The 18,181-nt window shown below is 34.7% G+C and overlaps 1 protein-coding gene across 1 annotated transcript in view; it reads right to left on the reverse strand.

Annotated features, from left to right (window-relative positions):
• Positions 1 to 1,050: 1,050 nt before the first annotated feature.
• Positions 1,051 to 18,181, reverse strand: part of LOC150110268 (selenoprotein K-like) — a 105,795-nt gene continuing 88,664 nt past the window's right edge. Inside the window, exon 6 of the mRNA XM_090398749.1 lies at positions 1,051 to 7,290. Coding sequence (XP_090254875.1) covers positions 7,259 to 7,290 — 32 coding nt within the window. The 3' untranslated portion in view covers positions 1,051 to 7,258. The remainder of the gene's footprint in view (positions 7,291 to 18,181) is intronic.

The raw sequence follows: 18,181 nt of genomic DNA on the forward strand, positions 1-18,181 counted from the left end.
CAGTTTCCTTTCGTAACTTCCAGGGATGGCCCCTTGTCATGACTCATTCCTGCTCTTCAACCAAGAGAAAGAACTTCCCAGTGTCAACCCTGTAACCAGAGCCAGCGCTAGGGTCTTTGCCGCCTGCATGCAATGTCTATCTAAGCGCCCCTGTAAGGATCCGGGCTTGTGTGGTTCTTTTACGATGATAAAATTTTAAATTATTTAAAATTTCTTAAATTTTGACAGAACAGCCACACGTTGGTTAGCTAAATGTAATAAACTGGGGGTGTTGACTAGGCAAGATAATCGTTAAAAACCCAAATATTCAAAATATTCTCAAAAGTCAAAAGAAATTTTGATAAAGCCACTTCACTTTAATCGTTGAATATGATACAGGGATTATAGCCTTCTCACTGACCCAAATCGCTAACAAAATTAAAATGAATTTTAATTAAACTAAAAATTTATTTGAAACTAAAGTTTAAAAAATTGTTGCATTTTACAAGTTACTAAATTCTTAGTAACTTGTAAAAATTTTTTAATAATTTTTATAAGTGGAACTTTTAGGAAAATAAAAGAAACTCAAGGAGCCTGTGTAGCTCAGTGGATGTGGCGTTTGCACACCACGGCGCTTGGCCGCACAAACGAAGACTTGGTTTCGAGTCTAGTCGGCGACTAGAGGAAATTTTTCTAAGCCTTTTTTCGACCGGTTCCCGAGTTAGTCGATCTCTGGCACAGGCAAGCGGGTTTTTCGTCCCGTAAACTCAAGAAAATCGACCATAGAACCCACATTATTTCAGACATTAAATATAGTGTTAGGGGTAGGGACCACGAGATGGCGGCACATTTGAGCCGTCTCTCTTCACTGTGTACCGCTTAATTAGTGATAGCCTTGGGTCATCTATCTCTGATTGGTACCAGTGGAGATTGAACTGCCCGCTCAGTCTCCAAAAGTTAGATAGGGCTAAATGGCCTCGCCTACTCCCGTATACGGGAATAAAAAAGGTGTTAGCTGATTCTTTTTTTTTTGAGAAGAAACTCAAGATAGATGAGAAAATAAGAAAAGAATTCAGAAATAATTAGAACATTTAATATAAGTATTCAAAAAATAACATCATTACAGAATAACAGAAAATAAATTAAATTACATAAATATACTTGACATTTTTTTAAATTAAAATTTTAGGGTTTTTGATTTCATATTCATAAAATTAAAAATAATGGTCTTAATGTCTAATTCCGCACATATATCATTTTCAATAGCTATTAACGCCAAATTAACGAGCTTTTTTGTGACATATTTGTTCTTAAGGTTTTAATCAATTTCAACTTGGAAAAGGAACGTTCACCACTCGCTACACTAACAGGTAAAGTTAATAGTATCCTTAAAGCAATTGAAAAGTTAGGGAAAGATAAATTATTGGACACAATAAAATTAAGAATATCGAAAGGGTTTTGAACATTTAAATTATCCTTCCGAAAAATATCCCGGAAAGCACATAACTAGTCATAGTTCTATTGCATTTACGTTTTTATTGTCGCCGTCCTTCAAGAGAATCTCTAAATCGTCACAATTTTTTCGTAAATCTTCGTTATTAATTTGTAGTAATCTATACAAGAAATTGAAATTATCATGTTTTTAGTTGTTCAAAACGTTCTATTAACGAACACATTGCAACGTCTAAAAGCGTATAAAATACATTCACTCTAAATTTATCTTCTGGCGATTGTAGCGTTTCGTCATGAAGTTCGTAGTCAAATTGTCGTGTCTTTTTTCGTCATCGGACTTCCGTACAAGTTTTAAATTCTTGTTCTTTCGCCATTTTAGAACTTCTTTAAAATTTGTATCTGATCGATACTCTTGTAAGAATATTTTTAAGTTTTCGATAGATTCTGAAGCAAGTGTAATGTTCATATTTTTGTCTTGACGCATTTTACTCACAGGGTTTATTTTGTTAAGTAAAGCATGCTGTTATAAGAGAGCAAATAAATTTGTACTCTTTTATTTTAGCACATAATGTTTGTGCTTCATGCTGAGTTTATTAAAATTTTCTTTATTTAAAATTTCAAAAAGTGCATCGTAAATTTTTCGTAACCGATATCGTAGAGGGCGGATTGCATTAATTTTACTTTCCCATCGCGTTTCTGATGGCTGTTTCAATGTTAATTTTTTTAGGATTTTTAAAAGGATTGCCCAACGTTTGCAAGAGAATGAAAAGAAATTGTATATTTCTTGAATAATTGCAATGAAACTAATTGCATCTGCATCGTTAATGATTAAATTTAGGGTATGAACAGCACATGGCAAGTAAAAAGCTTGAGGATTTTTGTTTAAAACAAATTTTGGAGCCGATATTTGCCCCATTGTCATACCCTTGACATTGCAAATAATTCTTCAATGGGATTATTCCATTATTGTTGCACATGAACCACGTCCTGTGGAATCAGATATATCTGCAAAACCTATAAAGTTTTCCCTGGTCTTGACAATTACATTGTCACAGGAAGCAAAGCGAATAATAATGGTTATTCGTTCTGTTTTACTTACATCAGGTGTGCAGTCTAAAATTATGGAATAATATTTAGATTTTCAAATTGATAATAAAATTGTTTCCCTGATTGCATTACTTAAAATTTCCAATATTTCATTTTGACAGTCTTGACTTAGTGTACTCTGTTGTTTCTTTGTAGGGTCCTTTCAACATGATTTTCCATAACGGGATCAAACTTCGCAAACAGTTCGACTAATTTAAAAAAATTGTCGTTATTCCTTTCATATAATTTATCAGATGATCTGCGAAAAGCTAAATTTTGGCTACCAAGGAATTTTATAATTTCAATCAAGCATACTAAAACACTCGTTCAATGTTTCTTTTCCATTGAGTTTGGCAATTGATAGTTTTGTTTTTTAAATTTTTATCAACTTCCTTCCATTTTAAGAAAATTTTCATGCGAGTTAAACTAGTCTCATGTCTATGCAAAGTTGTACTTACATTTCTCCAATCATTATAACCGAATATTCCCTTACAATCCACGGACAATGTCACTGATATAAAGGTTAAACAATATATGTCCCAATACTAAGCCCTGTGGAACCCCACTTGTAACCTTCTGCTCCTTTGATATTGCTCCACCATATACAACTCTGATACCTATTGGACATTCAATCCTGAATCCAGCTGACCAATCCAACATCCAGACCCATGTGCTGCAACTTGAATATCAGCTTATCATGTGGCATCCTGTCAAATGCCTTTGCTAAGTTTAGGAAAATGGTGCCTAGTTTTGATTCTGCTAATGAGCTAATGAAGAATTTATTCTAGTAAATGACTCTGAGTTGATTCACTGGCTTATCTTTTTTTTTTTTTTTGAATCTTGACTATTTCAAGATAGTCTGGAGATATCACGATCAAAAATAACAATGAATAATACTTTATTTCTTGTCTGTCCTTCACCATATATACATCCTTATTTTTGAACTTCATATTTGTAATGACTATTCCATATCCTGAACAAAATCTAGCAGGTACTCACCATTATTATTACTAGCTCTGCTATTCAAATCTCCAACAAGAAATAACTTTTCCATTTTCTTTGTCAGTTGTCCCTTTTCCAATGACTTGAAAAAATTCTTCTTCTTTAGCAGAACCTTCTATGAGCCAATAGGAACAAATAAGTTGCATCATCCAATTTCCCATTTTAAAATTTGCCTACATCACTCTTCTTGAAATTGCTTACCATTCATGAAGTTTCTCTTTATAGTTGATGGTGGTTACTACAGCTACTCCTTTCTCCTTCTGATTATTGTTGTTGGAATATAACACCTTATAGTTATTTAATAGTATTCAGCCTGCATATCTTTTTAATTTCCTTAACTTCTCTTTGAAAACAATGAACTTACTGCCAGATTGTATCACTATATGAAATCCAATTCCATTTGTGGTACTCTTTCCTTCATTGCTAAGCTTTCTTAGTAGATTATATAAAACATTCTGCCAATTTCTATTTCCAATATCCTTCAATGATCTTGGTTTACCTATTTTTGAATATATCTTAAGCTTTCTCAAGTCTCAAGGACTCTTCAAGCAAGGCTATAAATCATCCAAACCAGCTGTCATACCTTCCCTTAAATTCATTCACACTAGATGCACTCCCTCCTCTCTGGAAGAAACCTAGCTCTTACCCCTTTCTTGTCTGTGAACAAACTTAACTTCCACAGATTCCCCCATATTCTCTCCCCCACCTTCCATATAAGGAAAAATTTCATCAGATAATATCCTATAACACCCATTCAAAAGTTTATAGACTTCTATCATATCATCCCTCTTTCTCCTGTTAACCAGTCTGCAATAAACATACAATCTGTCCTCATAATCTAAATCCAATAATCTGGATATAATCTTTGTACCCTTTCCACAGCTTCTTCATCCCCTTGGAATCCAGGAGACCAAATCTGTGCACAATAATCCAGGTGTGGTCTCATCAAAACCTTATAAAGAGGCAAAATAACTTCCTTATACTTTTGTGTCAAGGTTAGATTCAACATCGCAATTATCCTCTGAGTTGTATTTGAAACATTTGCTATGTGACCTATGAATTTCAAACTCTTATCTATCAATATGCCAATCTCCCTTGTCTCCACAGTTTCTTGTAGCAGAACCTCACTAATATAATCTGCTGCGGGAACTCTAATCACGCCAAAATGCATAACTTTACACTTACTAACATTAAGACATTTTCGTTTGCATAAATTTCTAGTTTATTTAAATAAGTTTGTAAGTGCTGAATATCAGTAACATCCCTGATTGCCCTGCCTGATGTCATTAATGTATAGATTATTCAATAATGGCCCAAGGACTGAACCCTCAGGTCACCACTGGTCACCTTAAATCAGGGAGATTCACACCCACTGTATACCACTTTTCTGTTTGTCAACCATCCCCTGATTCACGTCAAGAGAGTTTTTATATTCCCATATTCTCCAGTTTATGCAACAGCCTTTTGTGTGGTATCCCATCGAATGCCTTAGAAAAATCCAACATTATTATAGTGTATCCATTCCCTTTGTCCAACTCGGCATAACATTATAAGTTATGAGCAAAGTGCTAAAATATCTTTCTTTAGTAAACTCATGCTATTCCTTGTAGAGCATAGCATGTTTGTCTACCCATTTCTGTAAGCAAGTTCTTACAATTCTTTAAAATCTTCACTACCACATCAGAAATACTGATAGGTCGGTAGTTAGACAGATCAGTTTTTGCACCACCCTTGTACAATGGAACTATCATACATTCCTTTCATTCCCGTGTATCAATTCTGAGCTGAGACTCAAGTTATATAAACATGTGAAAGGCCTAGCCAATTCAGCTGAACATTCCTTTAGCAAATGGGCTGATATTCCATCTGTCCCAGTAGACAAATTCTTATGATTCAGAATTTTTAATAATTTCTTCATGGACTTTAACTTAGTGTATACTATGGAATTCTAAATTCCCACTTCTGAAGATACATTTTATGGTATGCTTTCCTGGCTGAGTCAATGTTTCCTTCAGATTTTGCCATTCTAAAGTTTGTCTTATTTTCTAACTCTTTCACTTTCTTCTCAATAGTTTTTGTATATTTAAGTATAAGGTTTATATCTGTGTTGTGAAACATGATTCATTTTGAAACTTTAATATAAATTTTTCTTTTCAATGGACAGTCAACTCTCACAATAGCAAACTTACAGGGATCATAGGAATAACTAGGTTAAGTAGATAGCTTGCAGTAGTGAATTTCTTTTAAAATAGCAAACATATCTATGGGGTTTTGGTTGGTGCTTTTCAGTAATCTGTCACAGTGAGTAAATTTGTTATAGCCGTATTTGCTATAATGAGAGTCAACTATACACATGTATTGGGCAGTGATTATTTTGTGTTTCAATCCTTTGTGTTGCATGTATCTCAGATTGATCACTATTAACAAAAATTAAAACTCCTTGTTTTATGTGTATTTTCTCCATATGAATTTATGTACATCTTTATGTTGGAATATGGCATTAATAATGATAGTTAATTTTTTTTAAACAGAAATCTAGCAAGTATATACCATTATTATAATCCATATCCTTTTCTTCAAATTTCTGCAAAATATTTCTGTATGTCTGGGATTAATTTCTTACTCAGCCATTCATGTCCAACAAGAACCAGTTTTTTTGTTATCAATTATTATATGAAGGTATACTATATGATATATAACCATTGTATACGCCTCATCTTCATTCATTTGGCATCCAAGTGGATACCTTGTAACAGAGCAAATCATGAGAAGGTGAAGATTGTACAATGGATCTGAAGTCTAGTTGCCTCTGTATTCCTTAGAGGCTCATAAACTGCATGTCTGTCACACTTATTACTCAGTCAATTAAAAATGATTCAACAATAATATATAATTTTTTTTAAAATCTCTGTTTCATTATCAGTCCTTATGAGAAACAAGATCTCTGTATTATTAGAAAAATTCACAGGTGAAGAGATTTAGTAAAAGGCAAAATGCATCATATTGGAAAATTATTGTATATTTCTTCAAGTAGGAAAAAAAAAAGGTGAGGAGAATATACGCAATTTTCATTACAACTTTGAAAAATTAGCATATACAACAAAAATTTAACTTTGTATTCCGAATAACAACATGACCTCCTCCATTTTGAGTCTCAAACATCATCAGCTGCCTTGGCTTTCTAGTTTCCCAAGACAACATCATTATCACAACAAGTGTGATTTGAGACATGTATAATAATTATATTAAATGATATACAGTATACATAAGTAAAAATTATCTTAATTATGGTAAATATCTCTAAGTACCATTATTTCCATTATAAAAATGTTATCAATCTTAATGGTTGAGCAAAATAAAGAATAACTGCAGAAAACAAAATAGTCGAACAGAAAATTTTTCTTTCCCACAACTGCTTAATTATGTAAATGAACTCTCTAAGTTCTACTTGCTCTCTGTCTGAATAAATAACAGGATATATTAAAATTATGTCAAATATTCAATACTCCATTAAGTTGTCTATATTCAGAGACATTCAAAGAAAAAAAAATTAGGTTTCCCTGTCTGTTTTTTTTGTTTTGTGTGTGTGTGTTATGCTAATCATAATGGCAGAATTTTATAACATGATCTATCCTTATATCATTGAATAAATATGTGCATATGTGTTAGATGAATTAATGAAATGAAGCAGGAGGTCTTTATGCTTTCTCCACAAACTGGGAGAAAGCAATTATCTTCCTCATCCACCAGCCATTGGAGGAGGGGGAGGACCTAAAAGATTAAAAAGCTTGATGTAAAAATATTTATTACAGAATATTAAAAAATATACTCATCTGATATACATTGCATAAATAAAGAAACAGTTAACTATTAGAAAAACAGCACAGTTGGTAATTCAGTGCACCACAGCTGAATAATTTACATATCACACATGCATCACTACGAGTATTAAAAGTACTTGAAGAAAGACAATTTAATATGCACCATGATATTAGTGATTTCTAGAGACATCTCATCTGTAGAGTCCAATGCATCTGGGACTTCACAAATAAGACTAATGATATCACTCAATTGAGAGAAGAAAAAATATTCTAGCCAAATGACAAAAATGACCGAAAGAGCAAACTGTCTCTGAAAAGATGAGTTGGTTCAGTGATTATCACCAAGGTTTTTAATGGTAGTTCCAAAGTATCCATTTCAATAAGAATAGAGCATCAAGAACATAAGTAGGATAATTGCATCTGAGTGCCTTTTCAGAATCCCCTCACCCATCTCACAGGAACAAAGAAGTACTCCCAACAGTAGCATTAAAAGCAGAAATTTGGGCTGCTGACTAATGTCAGAAGATTCTAAGTCTATTAATCAAAATTCTCAATGATGCTGGGAATGTCACATTGCACTAATAAAGGTTTCAGAATGATACAGTTCAGCATGACAATAAATGCAAACATATGTCCTGGTCAGCAGAATCCATGACCTGAATTTTCAATTCATTTGGAATATTCTAGAGGGGCATATAAAGACAGTAGGAGCAACTTCCTAACAATGCAATCTCTTACAGGCAAAATATATCATTAGAAAGCAATTTAAAATCCATCTGGATAAATTGTGGATACTCTTGACTATGTCAAGCCATGTAGAAGCAATTTTATAAGCTTGAAATAGTCTAACTTACCATCAATCACTATTCTCCAATCTTGTCTAGACACTTTAGTCATACCTATATCCCTAACAGCTTTTCTTAAATGAAAACTGAATTCAATTTGTTCAGGCACTGTAAAAAATTTGCAAATTTCTCACATACACACTCAAACCTGATACACAAAACAAGCCATCTCCTTACACTGGAATGAAATCTGTTCAACAATACGTTATGGAAAGAACAATGCCATGGTCAGCAAAGGTGACAGTCTAATGGCACTACAGATTCATTTCTTCAATTTTGACATATATCAGCCTCATACACATAAGATACTACAAAACTTATAACAAGAGTGTTGGATATGAGCAAGTGATTATGGAGAAAGAAGGAATCCATTGATGTATTTTTTCTTTAACAGCTGGAGATCACTCTCCTTGAAAAAAATGGTATGAAGAACATTGTTCCAGAGAACAGAGTTAAAAAGAATGAAAAAGAGGATGAAAAATTAGTCTGAAAAGTTTAAAGCTAAAATATGCATGGATTTTGAACAGTTATTCATGTTTTTACAGGTTTGGAGAACATAGAGGAATAGTAGTAATTGGTTCAGTGGGACAGCATCCATGGAAATACCTACAGAAAAAACAATGCAGAAATAGTCTATGAGAAAGTGACTGAAGGAGGGAGTCCATGAGAGAAAAAGGGGGGGGGGGTCATCTATTAAGTGAAATCTCATCTTCTTGACGACTGTGCTTTGGAAATGTTGAAGATCCTTCATCCTCATGCTACTGGAGAACAACAAGGTCAGAGTTTAAGACATTAGGTATGGAAAATCTCAAAGCATATGAATGGCCATGCCAAGCATTCTCAACACAGTTATTAATAAATTAGAGCCAGCACCTTCTCCAGTTTAGGGTACAGGAATAAAGCATCTTCTTCAGGCTAGCCCTAGATAGCACGTGACTGAAGCCAATGATAACGCACCTGGAGGCTTCCTAATCAGTTGGCAAATAATCCTGCTGCTTACTCTGCTAGGCCATATAGTCCGAAATTAACTTCTCCCATAGTCCGAAATTAACCGTTGGGTCATTCATGGCTGGTAGGTGATACTCTTTGCTAGCCTCCTCCAGTCGTCTCAGTCTCTCTCTCTTGATGTCAGTTGAGAAAGGGAGGAATTTGTCCATTTTTTTATGTTATCAGTCCATTTTAATCGAGGTCGGCCCCTCACCCTAGATCCCGGAATGATTCCTTCTAGTGCTTGCTATGGAATGCCATTAGCCCTCTCCACATGTCCGAATCATTTCATCTGTCTTCTTCTGATGACTGTCAGAATATTTTCCCTTTTTCTCCCATCTATTGAATCAATCAGTTTTCGGACATTTTCATTGGTTTCGTGAGCGGTATGGGGGATTCTCAAAAGTCTTCTGTAAGTTTTCATTTCGAAAGACAGGAGTCTCCTCTCATTTTCTTTTAATAAAGTCCAGGCCTCACAACCATACAAGAGGACAGAATTCACCAAGGTGCCAATTAGTCTTAGTCTGGTTGTGATTGCAATTCTGTTATCTCCCCACAATGATTTTAACTTCTGTAGGGCCACGGTTGCCTTAGCAATTCAGTATTTAATGTTGGTTTTTGAACGACCATCTTGACTCAACGTGCTTCCTAGATAAGTGAACTTCTTTGCATTCTCAATTTGTTTATTGCCAATTTGTATCTTTAAGAATTCAACGTCCGATTTTGAGGTTATCATTGTTTTTGTTTTTTGTAGGTTTATATATAATCCATATTTTTTTAATGTTCCGAAAATACGGCTGGTTATCTCTTGTAATTCTTCTTCACTTTCTGCCAGAAGATCGATATCGTCAGCAAAACATAAGTTATTTATTCTTAGTCCACCAACTACTAATTCCAGTGTCATATTCATAAAGAGCTTCATCTATGACATATTCCAGAAAACAATTAAAAAGAAGAGGGGACAAGATGCATCCCTGTCTTACCCCCCCGTTCTGCCTGGAATGGTTCGCTGCTGTAATTTTTAATTTCAATTCTCATATCAGATGAGGAATAAAGAGATTTAATAATCCTAATGATTTTGTTGTCAATACCATAATGTTCTAAAATTTTCCATAATGCCTCATGCCAAATTGAGTCGAAAGCTTTTTGAAGGTCCAAAAAGCTGTGACAGATTATTTTGTTATGTTCTATGTATTTTTCGCCTAGTATGTGTATTGTAAAAATATGGTCAATTGTACTTCCGGAAACCTGCTTGTTCATCTGATAGTCTACTTTCTATTTTCTTTTCGATTCTTGACAGTATTTTTAGCAGGATTTTGCTTGGATGACTAATAAGGCTTATTGTTCTATAGTTGCTACATTTATTGCTGTTTCCCTTTTTAGGAATAGGTACAAGGACAGAAGTCCACCAATCAGAGGGCCAAGTCTCTGTGTTCCATACATCCTGGAATAAATTTAGCAAGGTGTCTATGATGATGTCACCTCCTTCGCGTATCAGTTCCACTGTGACACCATCACTTCCTGGTGATTTTCCTATTTTTGAGGAGCTAACTGCTGCAATAACTTCTTTTAATATCGGGTAATCTCCTTCCTCCTGGAAAAATTCCGTGCAAAATATCATCAGTCAGTTGAGGGTCCTTTTGAAAAAGCTTGGTTGCGTAACATTTCCATCTATCAACTATTTTCTGGTTATCTGTGATAGGAGTTCCATCTTCATCTTCTATGCTCCAATTAATTGCAGTAAAAGGTTTGGTTAACTTATTGATAATATCAAAAGCACTTTTAGAATTATTTTTATTTAAGTCCTCTTCTATATTTTTGCATTCATCCAATATCCATAAGTTTCTAGCATGTTTGATTTCTTTTTTAATAATCTTAGTAATATTTTTATACTGTGCTCTATTATCACCACTATTAATATGAGATTTCAAATATCTTCTTTCGTCGCATAGGTCCAAAAATATTTTTGGTTATCCATGGTTTATTTATTTTCCTTTTGTATCCAAGGATTTCTTCAGCTGTCTCAGTTATCTTTTGTGAGAAGTATTTGATTTTAGATTCGATACTATTATATTTCTTGAAGCTTGTGTCAAAAATTTGTTTTAATTTGTATTTATATAGTATATTTATTTGGGGGATCTTTTAATTTTTCTATATTATATCTTTTACGAGTTGATTTTGTAGGTAATCTTTCCTTCATTTTCATATTCACAGTTGCGATGACCATGTTGTGGTCACTGCCAATGTCGGCTCCAGGAAATGATCTAGTTCTTGTGAGGTTGATGAAGTTTTTAAATCTTGTGCTTACAAGGATAAAGTCAATTTGGTTGTGTGTTTTACCATCAGGGGAAGTCCATGTCCATCTTCTGGAAGGTTTATGGGGAAATAGAGTGTTAGTAATGGTAAGTCAATTTTGTGAGGCAAAATTGATCAATTCAAAACCTCTTTCAAAACCAAAAGTCCGAGTATAGTAACATGCAAAGGGCACTGTTGAGACCACATCTGGATCAAAGTCTGGTTGCTCACTGTGTGGGAGTTATGCACACGGATCACTCACTTCCTTCATGCCCATGCTCTTGAAGTTTCCTACACCAACTCAACCATGAAATATAATAAAACTAATACTAGCAACACTGAAGATATAAAAAATCTCTCTCTCTCAAAAAAAGCAACAAATAAAATCATAAAAAATATGAAACATACAACAAAAATATTTCCCCCCAAAAGAAAAAACATCAAAATTTTAAACAATATATATGACATTAATACAAACGTTAATGATGCATACTACCACTTAGATGCTCAAAATCAAATCTGCTAATCCTAAGTGAACCCTGATTGAATCCTTCAAAACTACAATCCACCTCAGTAGTGGTGTATATTCAGGGTGTGCTAGGTGTGCAGTGTACATTCCACAGAATAGCAATATCACCAATATTATTTTTTTACATTTATTCCTGTTAAAGACTCCCCTAATTGTTTCCTGGCTTTGTGTGATTCCTAAAATTAAATGCAATATATTAATGCTTCATAAAGAGGACACTTTGACATGTAAACATTGCATCACGTTCACGTTCATAGCCTGAATGTGCAGTCACAAATATGAATACCTTTGAATAGACGTACAAATGGTGCAACGGGTTCAAATTTTTAGCATTCCAGTTTTAAACCACCCAGAAGATGAGGCAGGGTATGCACTAAGACAATAGCACCCAGAAATCAGTGGCTGTGACTAGTTATTGTATCAACCAATCCAACTGAATGTTGTCATTTGTCATGAGTTGCTGTTTTTGTTTTCTGAGTTGCATCTGTTTTGTATGTGTAAAGTGAACTGACGTGTTTAGAACACCAATATAGACAAGTTTTTAATATATAATTTTCTATAAATAATTTATAACTTTTTTTTGTCCATATTTACAATGAGAAACAGTATTGACGATCTGAGTGGGGGACAATATGTTTAACATATTATCTCCCATTCTACACAGATTTGGTCACAATTAAGATGGCACTGATGCACTCTTAAAACTTTCAATTGATAAAAATCGATTGATAAAAATGCAATCATATGATCAAATTGACGTGAATTTTGTAGCGCAGGTTGCATAAGCCATAGAACAGTACACACACACACCCAACCAAAATGGACACATGACACCACTACACCTCAGCTACCTCAACAACAGCTTGTATGAAGTCTTCTGTAAAAGGAAAAAATAGCTTTATGCTATTGACAAATCAAACATTCCTTGATTCCTTGCCAAAGGTTATCCAAGCTGGAATCCTTACTTTTCGATTTCCTTAACTCACTTTATTGTTTTGATTTACTGCCTCTGCTGCTCTGATAATTCAGACAGCTATGCTGCATGCTTCTTATCCCTAAAAGTTAATTCGTAGTCTAATTACCTGGACTGTGAGATTATTTATCTCTCAAGAAGACTAACATTCATAACCAAATAGCTTCCCTTCTCTAACTGCACAGATCAAGCTGTTAGGGAAGCCAACTCATTTGCTATCAGTCATGATCAATTACAAATTGTTAACGTGCAACCGGAATATCAGATCATTTTTCCAACACTGTCGACCATTTTTTTTAAAACTAGTTCTTCCTTCAAATATGCTGTATGTGTCTGCTCTCCTCTTGGCAACTCCAATTGTGACCTTATTTGTGTCTCCTTTTCTATAGATTGATTTTCTCCCATGCAATATTAGCCTTATACCCTTATGATACTACAACAGTGCCAAGTGGGATGACCTCTGAGATTTCTATGCTCAGCTTTTCTGGGGTCTGATTACTGTTTCCCCCTCTTTTAATCCAAACATTTGCTGATCAAATAGCTGAAATAATCTTCACTTTAATGAAGGTCTTCATTCCCTACTCAATGCAAAACGATGATCTTTATCCAAGCCCAGTTTCTCTAAAAACGTGCTCTCATATTCCATGAAAAAATACAGCATATATTCAATGGCCCAAGTTAAGAACTCCAGCTTCTCACTCAGCTTACACTACACTACAACTTGAAACAGGTGTAAGAAAATCAACAAATCAAAATCAGATTTCATAAGGGCCAAAGGCAATAAGCTTGCCTGCTATCAACTGCTGGGCATAACCGCTTCCCCGTCTTCATTTCCATCTGTCTCTCTCTCTCTCTCTCTCTCTCTCATCATAGTGGTACCAAGGTAACATCACCCCCAGGATTCAGTTTACCTTGGAAAAGGAAAACAATAACACTCTCTCTTTCCTAGACACTTTGATTACACGCCAGCCTGATGGATTCCCGGCTTTCTCTGTTTACAGAAAACCTATACATACAGGTAGATACATTCACCAGCATTCACCCCCCCTCCATAATATGGGATTATAAAAACCCTATATAACAGGGTAAAATTAACCAGTTTCAGATAACAATGCCCTAACTACTGAACATAACCATATCCTTAACACCTTCTTAGCCAATGGCTACAACCTCACAACCCCCCCCCCCCCCCAAAAAAAAATCCAAAAAATATTAAAACCAGTTAAACTCCAATTGTGGTAAAACCGCAATCCTGTTCATAACAGAGATTACTCTAAATCTATCACCATTCCTTATATCTGGGGTACATCTGAAAAACAAACAAAAATCCTAAAAAAATATGACCTCACAACTAGTTACAAACCACATAAGAAATTGGCATCTCTTATCTGCTCCACCAAAGACCAGCCACTTCCCCTAGACCTAACTGGAGTATACCAGGTCCCTTGTAGTTGCAAACTGTTCTACTACAGCCAAACAAGCAGGACAGCCAATATCAGGATATCCGAACACATCCGGTTTCACCAATACAGCCACTCAGGACTTGCTGATCATTCATTGGACACCTACCACGGAATATGCTGGAAGAAGGCCACTTTATTACACCATCAAGTACGAGTATGAACAATTATTCCTTGAATCAGCCTCAGCTTTGAAAAACTTCCCAAATCTCAACAAATTTGGGCAGATGAGACTGTCCCAAATGTGGGAAGCTTGTATTCTAAGATCAGCCCAACACCCAAGACAACCCAATTTAGCCTGTTAGGGGACACCTTTATTAGGACTCTAGGACCGACTTCAGCTGCCTTTCTTCAGCATCATTTGCTTAGCGTGAGTGTCTGCATGCACATATCATTGTTTTGTGATCCCTGAAGATGGCAATGTAACATTGCCGAAATATAGGAAGGTATTGATTAAAGTTTTTTATTAATATTCTAGTATACATCATCATTTCCTGAAAAAACAAAAACTATGTATAACCAACGTATAAGTTTTATCTACAAGAAGCATATCTATAATCTCCTCAATCTCCAAAAAACTCTGCATTCTTTTTTTGTTGAAAACACTAATTAATTTCCTCCTGCTCAACTTCTAACACTTTATATATTCCAAATATTGGGTGAGGCACCTAAAACAACTCAAGAATTCTTGAGTGTAAACAGAAGAGTTTAATATGTGACCCTTGTCTTCCTCACATACATTGTCCCATAAACTTCCTTAGGTTCTCTGTTTCTGTATTATGCTTTTTTTACTTTATTTATTTTTATTAGGTACATCATAGTTGTTGCATCACTGAAATGGCTAAAAGTTTGTGTTCCAAGAACAGAAGCAGTCAATGAATGATCCATATACAGTTCAACTGCAATCATATCAAACTAACTTTTCATCATGTTCCTTCATTTCATCTACCTCTGTTCTATGGGATTTTCCCAATGAATGATCCCTACATTTTCAAGAAATCTGTTAATAGATCCTTCTTTGTTCCTAACTACCTGTCTACAGAGGGAACTACTCTGTAATAGATTTTGTAATCTATCATATATGTGTGGGGAAATAAAAGTACTTTAAAATTAAAGATTATATCAAGAACAAAGCTATGAAAGAACATTAATAATAAATGTTAGAAATGAAGACAACTTATTCAACAATTCATCTTATTCAATTTTTTTAAATCAAACTTATTCAACAGAAAAAAAAAAAGGAATTAAATAAATATAAATAAACAGAAAACCTTGCTGTTCATGAATTTCACATTCAGTGATTATTCACAGATACTCTTTTGTACCTTGCATTTCAGATTGTAAAAGTTGTTTTAACTACTTGTAGTTCCTGGTGGATTTATTAGGACCACTATTAAACATAGAATATCGACTGCATGGTCATTATTTAATAAGCTAGATAAAATATGGAAAAATAATAAAATCTCCAAAAATAAAATTATATAATGCAATTATAATACTCATTGTGCTATATGCTTCAGAAACTTGGACACTCAAGAAGAGAGATACGAAAACTGGAGGCTTTCGAGATGAAATGTCTCAGAAAAATAAATAAAACAAAATGGACAGAAAAGAAAACAAATGACACTGTAAGACAACTCACTACCTATTACAAATCCCCTATACACTCTTGTATTCTGAACCAGTGTGAAGATGGCCTGTCACTTCTTATTTCCTGCATCTTCTCTCCATTTGAATTTGTGCACGTCTTTATGCTTGAACATGATATTAATTATGACTAGTCCACGTCCTGAACAGAAATCTGTTGGATTTCTGTTCAGCATCCTGATAATGGCAAGTATCTGCAGGATACCTGCCATTATAATTAGCATTGTGCTCTTCTACAAATTTTCTTAAAATTTCCATTTTATCTGATGTTTACTGTCTACTCTGCTATTTAGATCTTCACCAAGGATGACCTTTTTTCTTTATTTATTTACTGGGGGGGGGCTCTGCCCCTGATGCTTACCCCCTCTCTGAGTTCCGGATAGGTAGGTCGGTTCTCTTTGAATTCTGATGACTCGAATTGTGAAAACTCGAAAGGAGGAAGGGTTTCCGCCTACAGCCCCCCCCCCCCCTTCCAGACTGGTAGGCCAGTTCTCCTTGAATTCTGATGACTTGAATTTTGAAGACTCGAAAGGGGATCCCATACCAACTGACTCCCCCCCACTTCTGCACAGATGTTTGGTTTCAGCAATATGTGTATTCTACAAATATTTCCATGGGAAATGTTCATCTGAAAGAGTATCAATAATTCCCCCCACTCAGTATTAAGCTTGTTGGAACACGTGCAGCTGCTGCTCAGCATCCCGTCACAGTACACCTGAAACCCACAGAACAAGTTTCTTTTCCTCCACTTCATCCTTACAAACTGCTGTATTGTGGAACAGTCATCCCCTGTTGTGTTTCCCAAGGAATACAATATACAGTCTTTTAAATCAAATGTAAACAAGTTCCTCCTTTCCAAACCCACTACCCATATACAGTACTAATGTAACTATAAGTTGATCAACCAACCTTCTCGTGTATGGGTGCTCAATGGAAAAAAAAAAAAAAAAAAAAAAAACCTCTGAATTTTTCAAAGTAACTACTGAAAAACTTTCATACTTCCATATCTGAACTTTTTTCTCCAAATATCATGCACTCCAGCTGCATTTCAAAATTTAATTTCAATGACTTTAGTTGAAATTTTGAAAATCCAAAATTACAAAAGTTTTTGAAATTTTGGATTTTTCTATCTCAAGTGCTAATTATGTTCAGAAAATTGCATTCCTCTTGAATGTTTTCTATCACTGCTTGTTTCATTCAGCAATCTTCCACAGTAATTACTCGAGATATCCAGAATAACCTTATCTTCATTCATGTCACCATTATTGTGTGCGATTCCTTTTACAATACTCTTTTCTGCATTTCTAAAATTTTTCAATAGCCTGCAGAAACATTTGGCCACCTTCCTGATATTTATCTTCAATGTTCTTACCAGTCTTCCCATGACTTTTGTTTAGCTACTTTTATACATAGCTAGCTGTCTGACATTTTTCTCTTCCAACTTTTGATATGCTTTCTCCTCTTCTAGAACTGTCACATTAACTTGTGTTTGCCATGTGTTCAATTTTTCTATTCTTGCAAACAGCCTCACCACATGCCTCTCTGGCTGAAAAAGATTATCATTTTCTTCAGGGTTTGCCACTAAACCTCCAAGGTTCGGTTCTTTGAACCTTGGAGGTTTGAAACTTTTTCATTTTTCTCTTGAATAATATTTGTACATTGAGTCTAAAGTTCACCTCTGAAACCTGCTCAACTTTCATTCTTTTTTGAAATTTCTTATACATTTTTCTCTTTGACACGATACTGCCTTCCAATTAAGAGGTTCTTTTGTGTATGCTATCGCTAGTCTTTCCTTTAATTTCCCTGATCACTATGCTTGAATATAACATCCTATATTTATTATTTAGCAGGTTCTCTTCTGTTTTAGTCTTCTTTGTCTAAGTAACACCAATGTCACATGGCCTTCTAGTTCTTCTGCTAGTTTGATTTCCTTTCCATTGATACTCTGATATTGTATTTGTTCTAGTAGCTGACTTTTCACTGTTGGCCATCCTTCCTCTTATGAAAACAAAGGGCACTTTGTTTAACTGGGCAATGCCTCAGCTGGCATGAAATTGCATCATGTTTATTTCTAGTTTAAGCCGATAAGGCTATGTGGAAGTTTC

The sequence above is a fragment of the Typopeltis vanoorti genome, chromosome 1 (genome assembly GCF_054136105.1).
Source record: "Typopeltis vanoorti isolate ZY-2024b chromosome 1, IOZ_Tvanoo_1.0, whole genome shotgun sequence".
Classification (NCBI taxonomy): domain Eukaryota; kingdom Metazoa; phylum Arthropoda; class Arachnida; order Uropygi; family Thelyphonidae; genus Typopeltis; species Typopeltis vanoorti.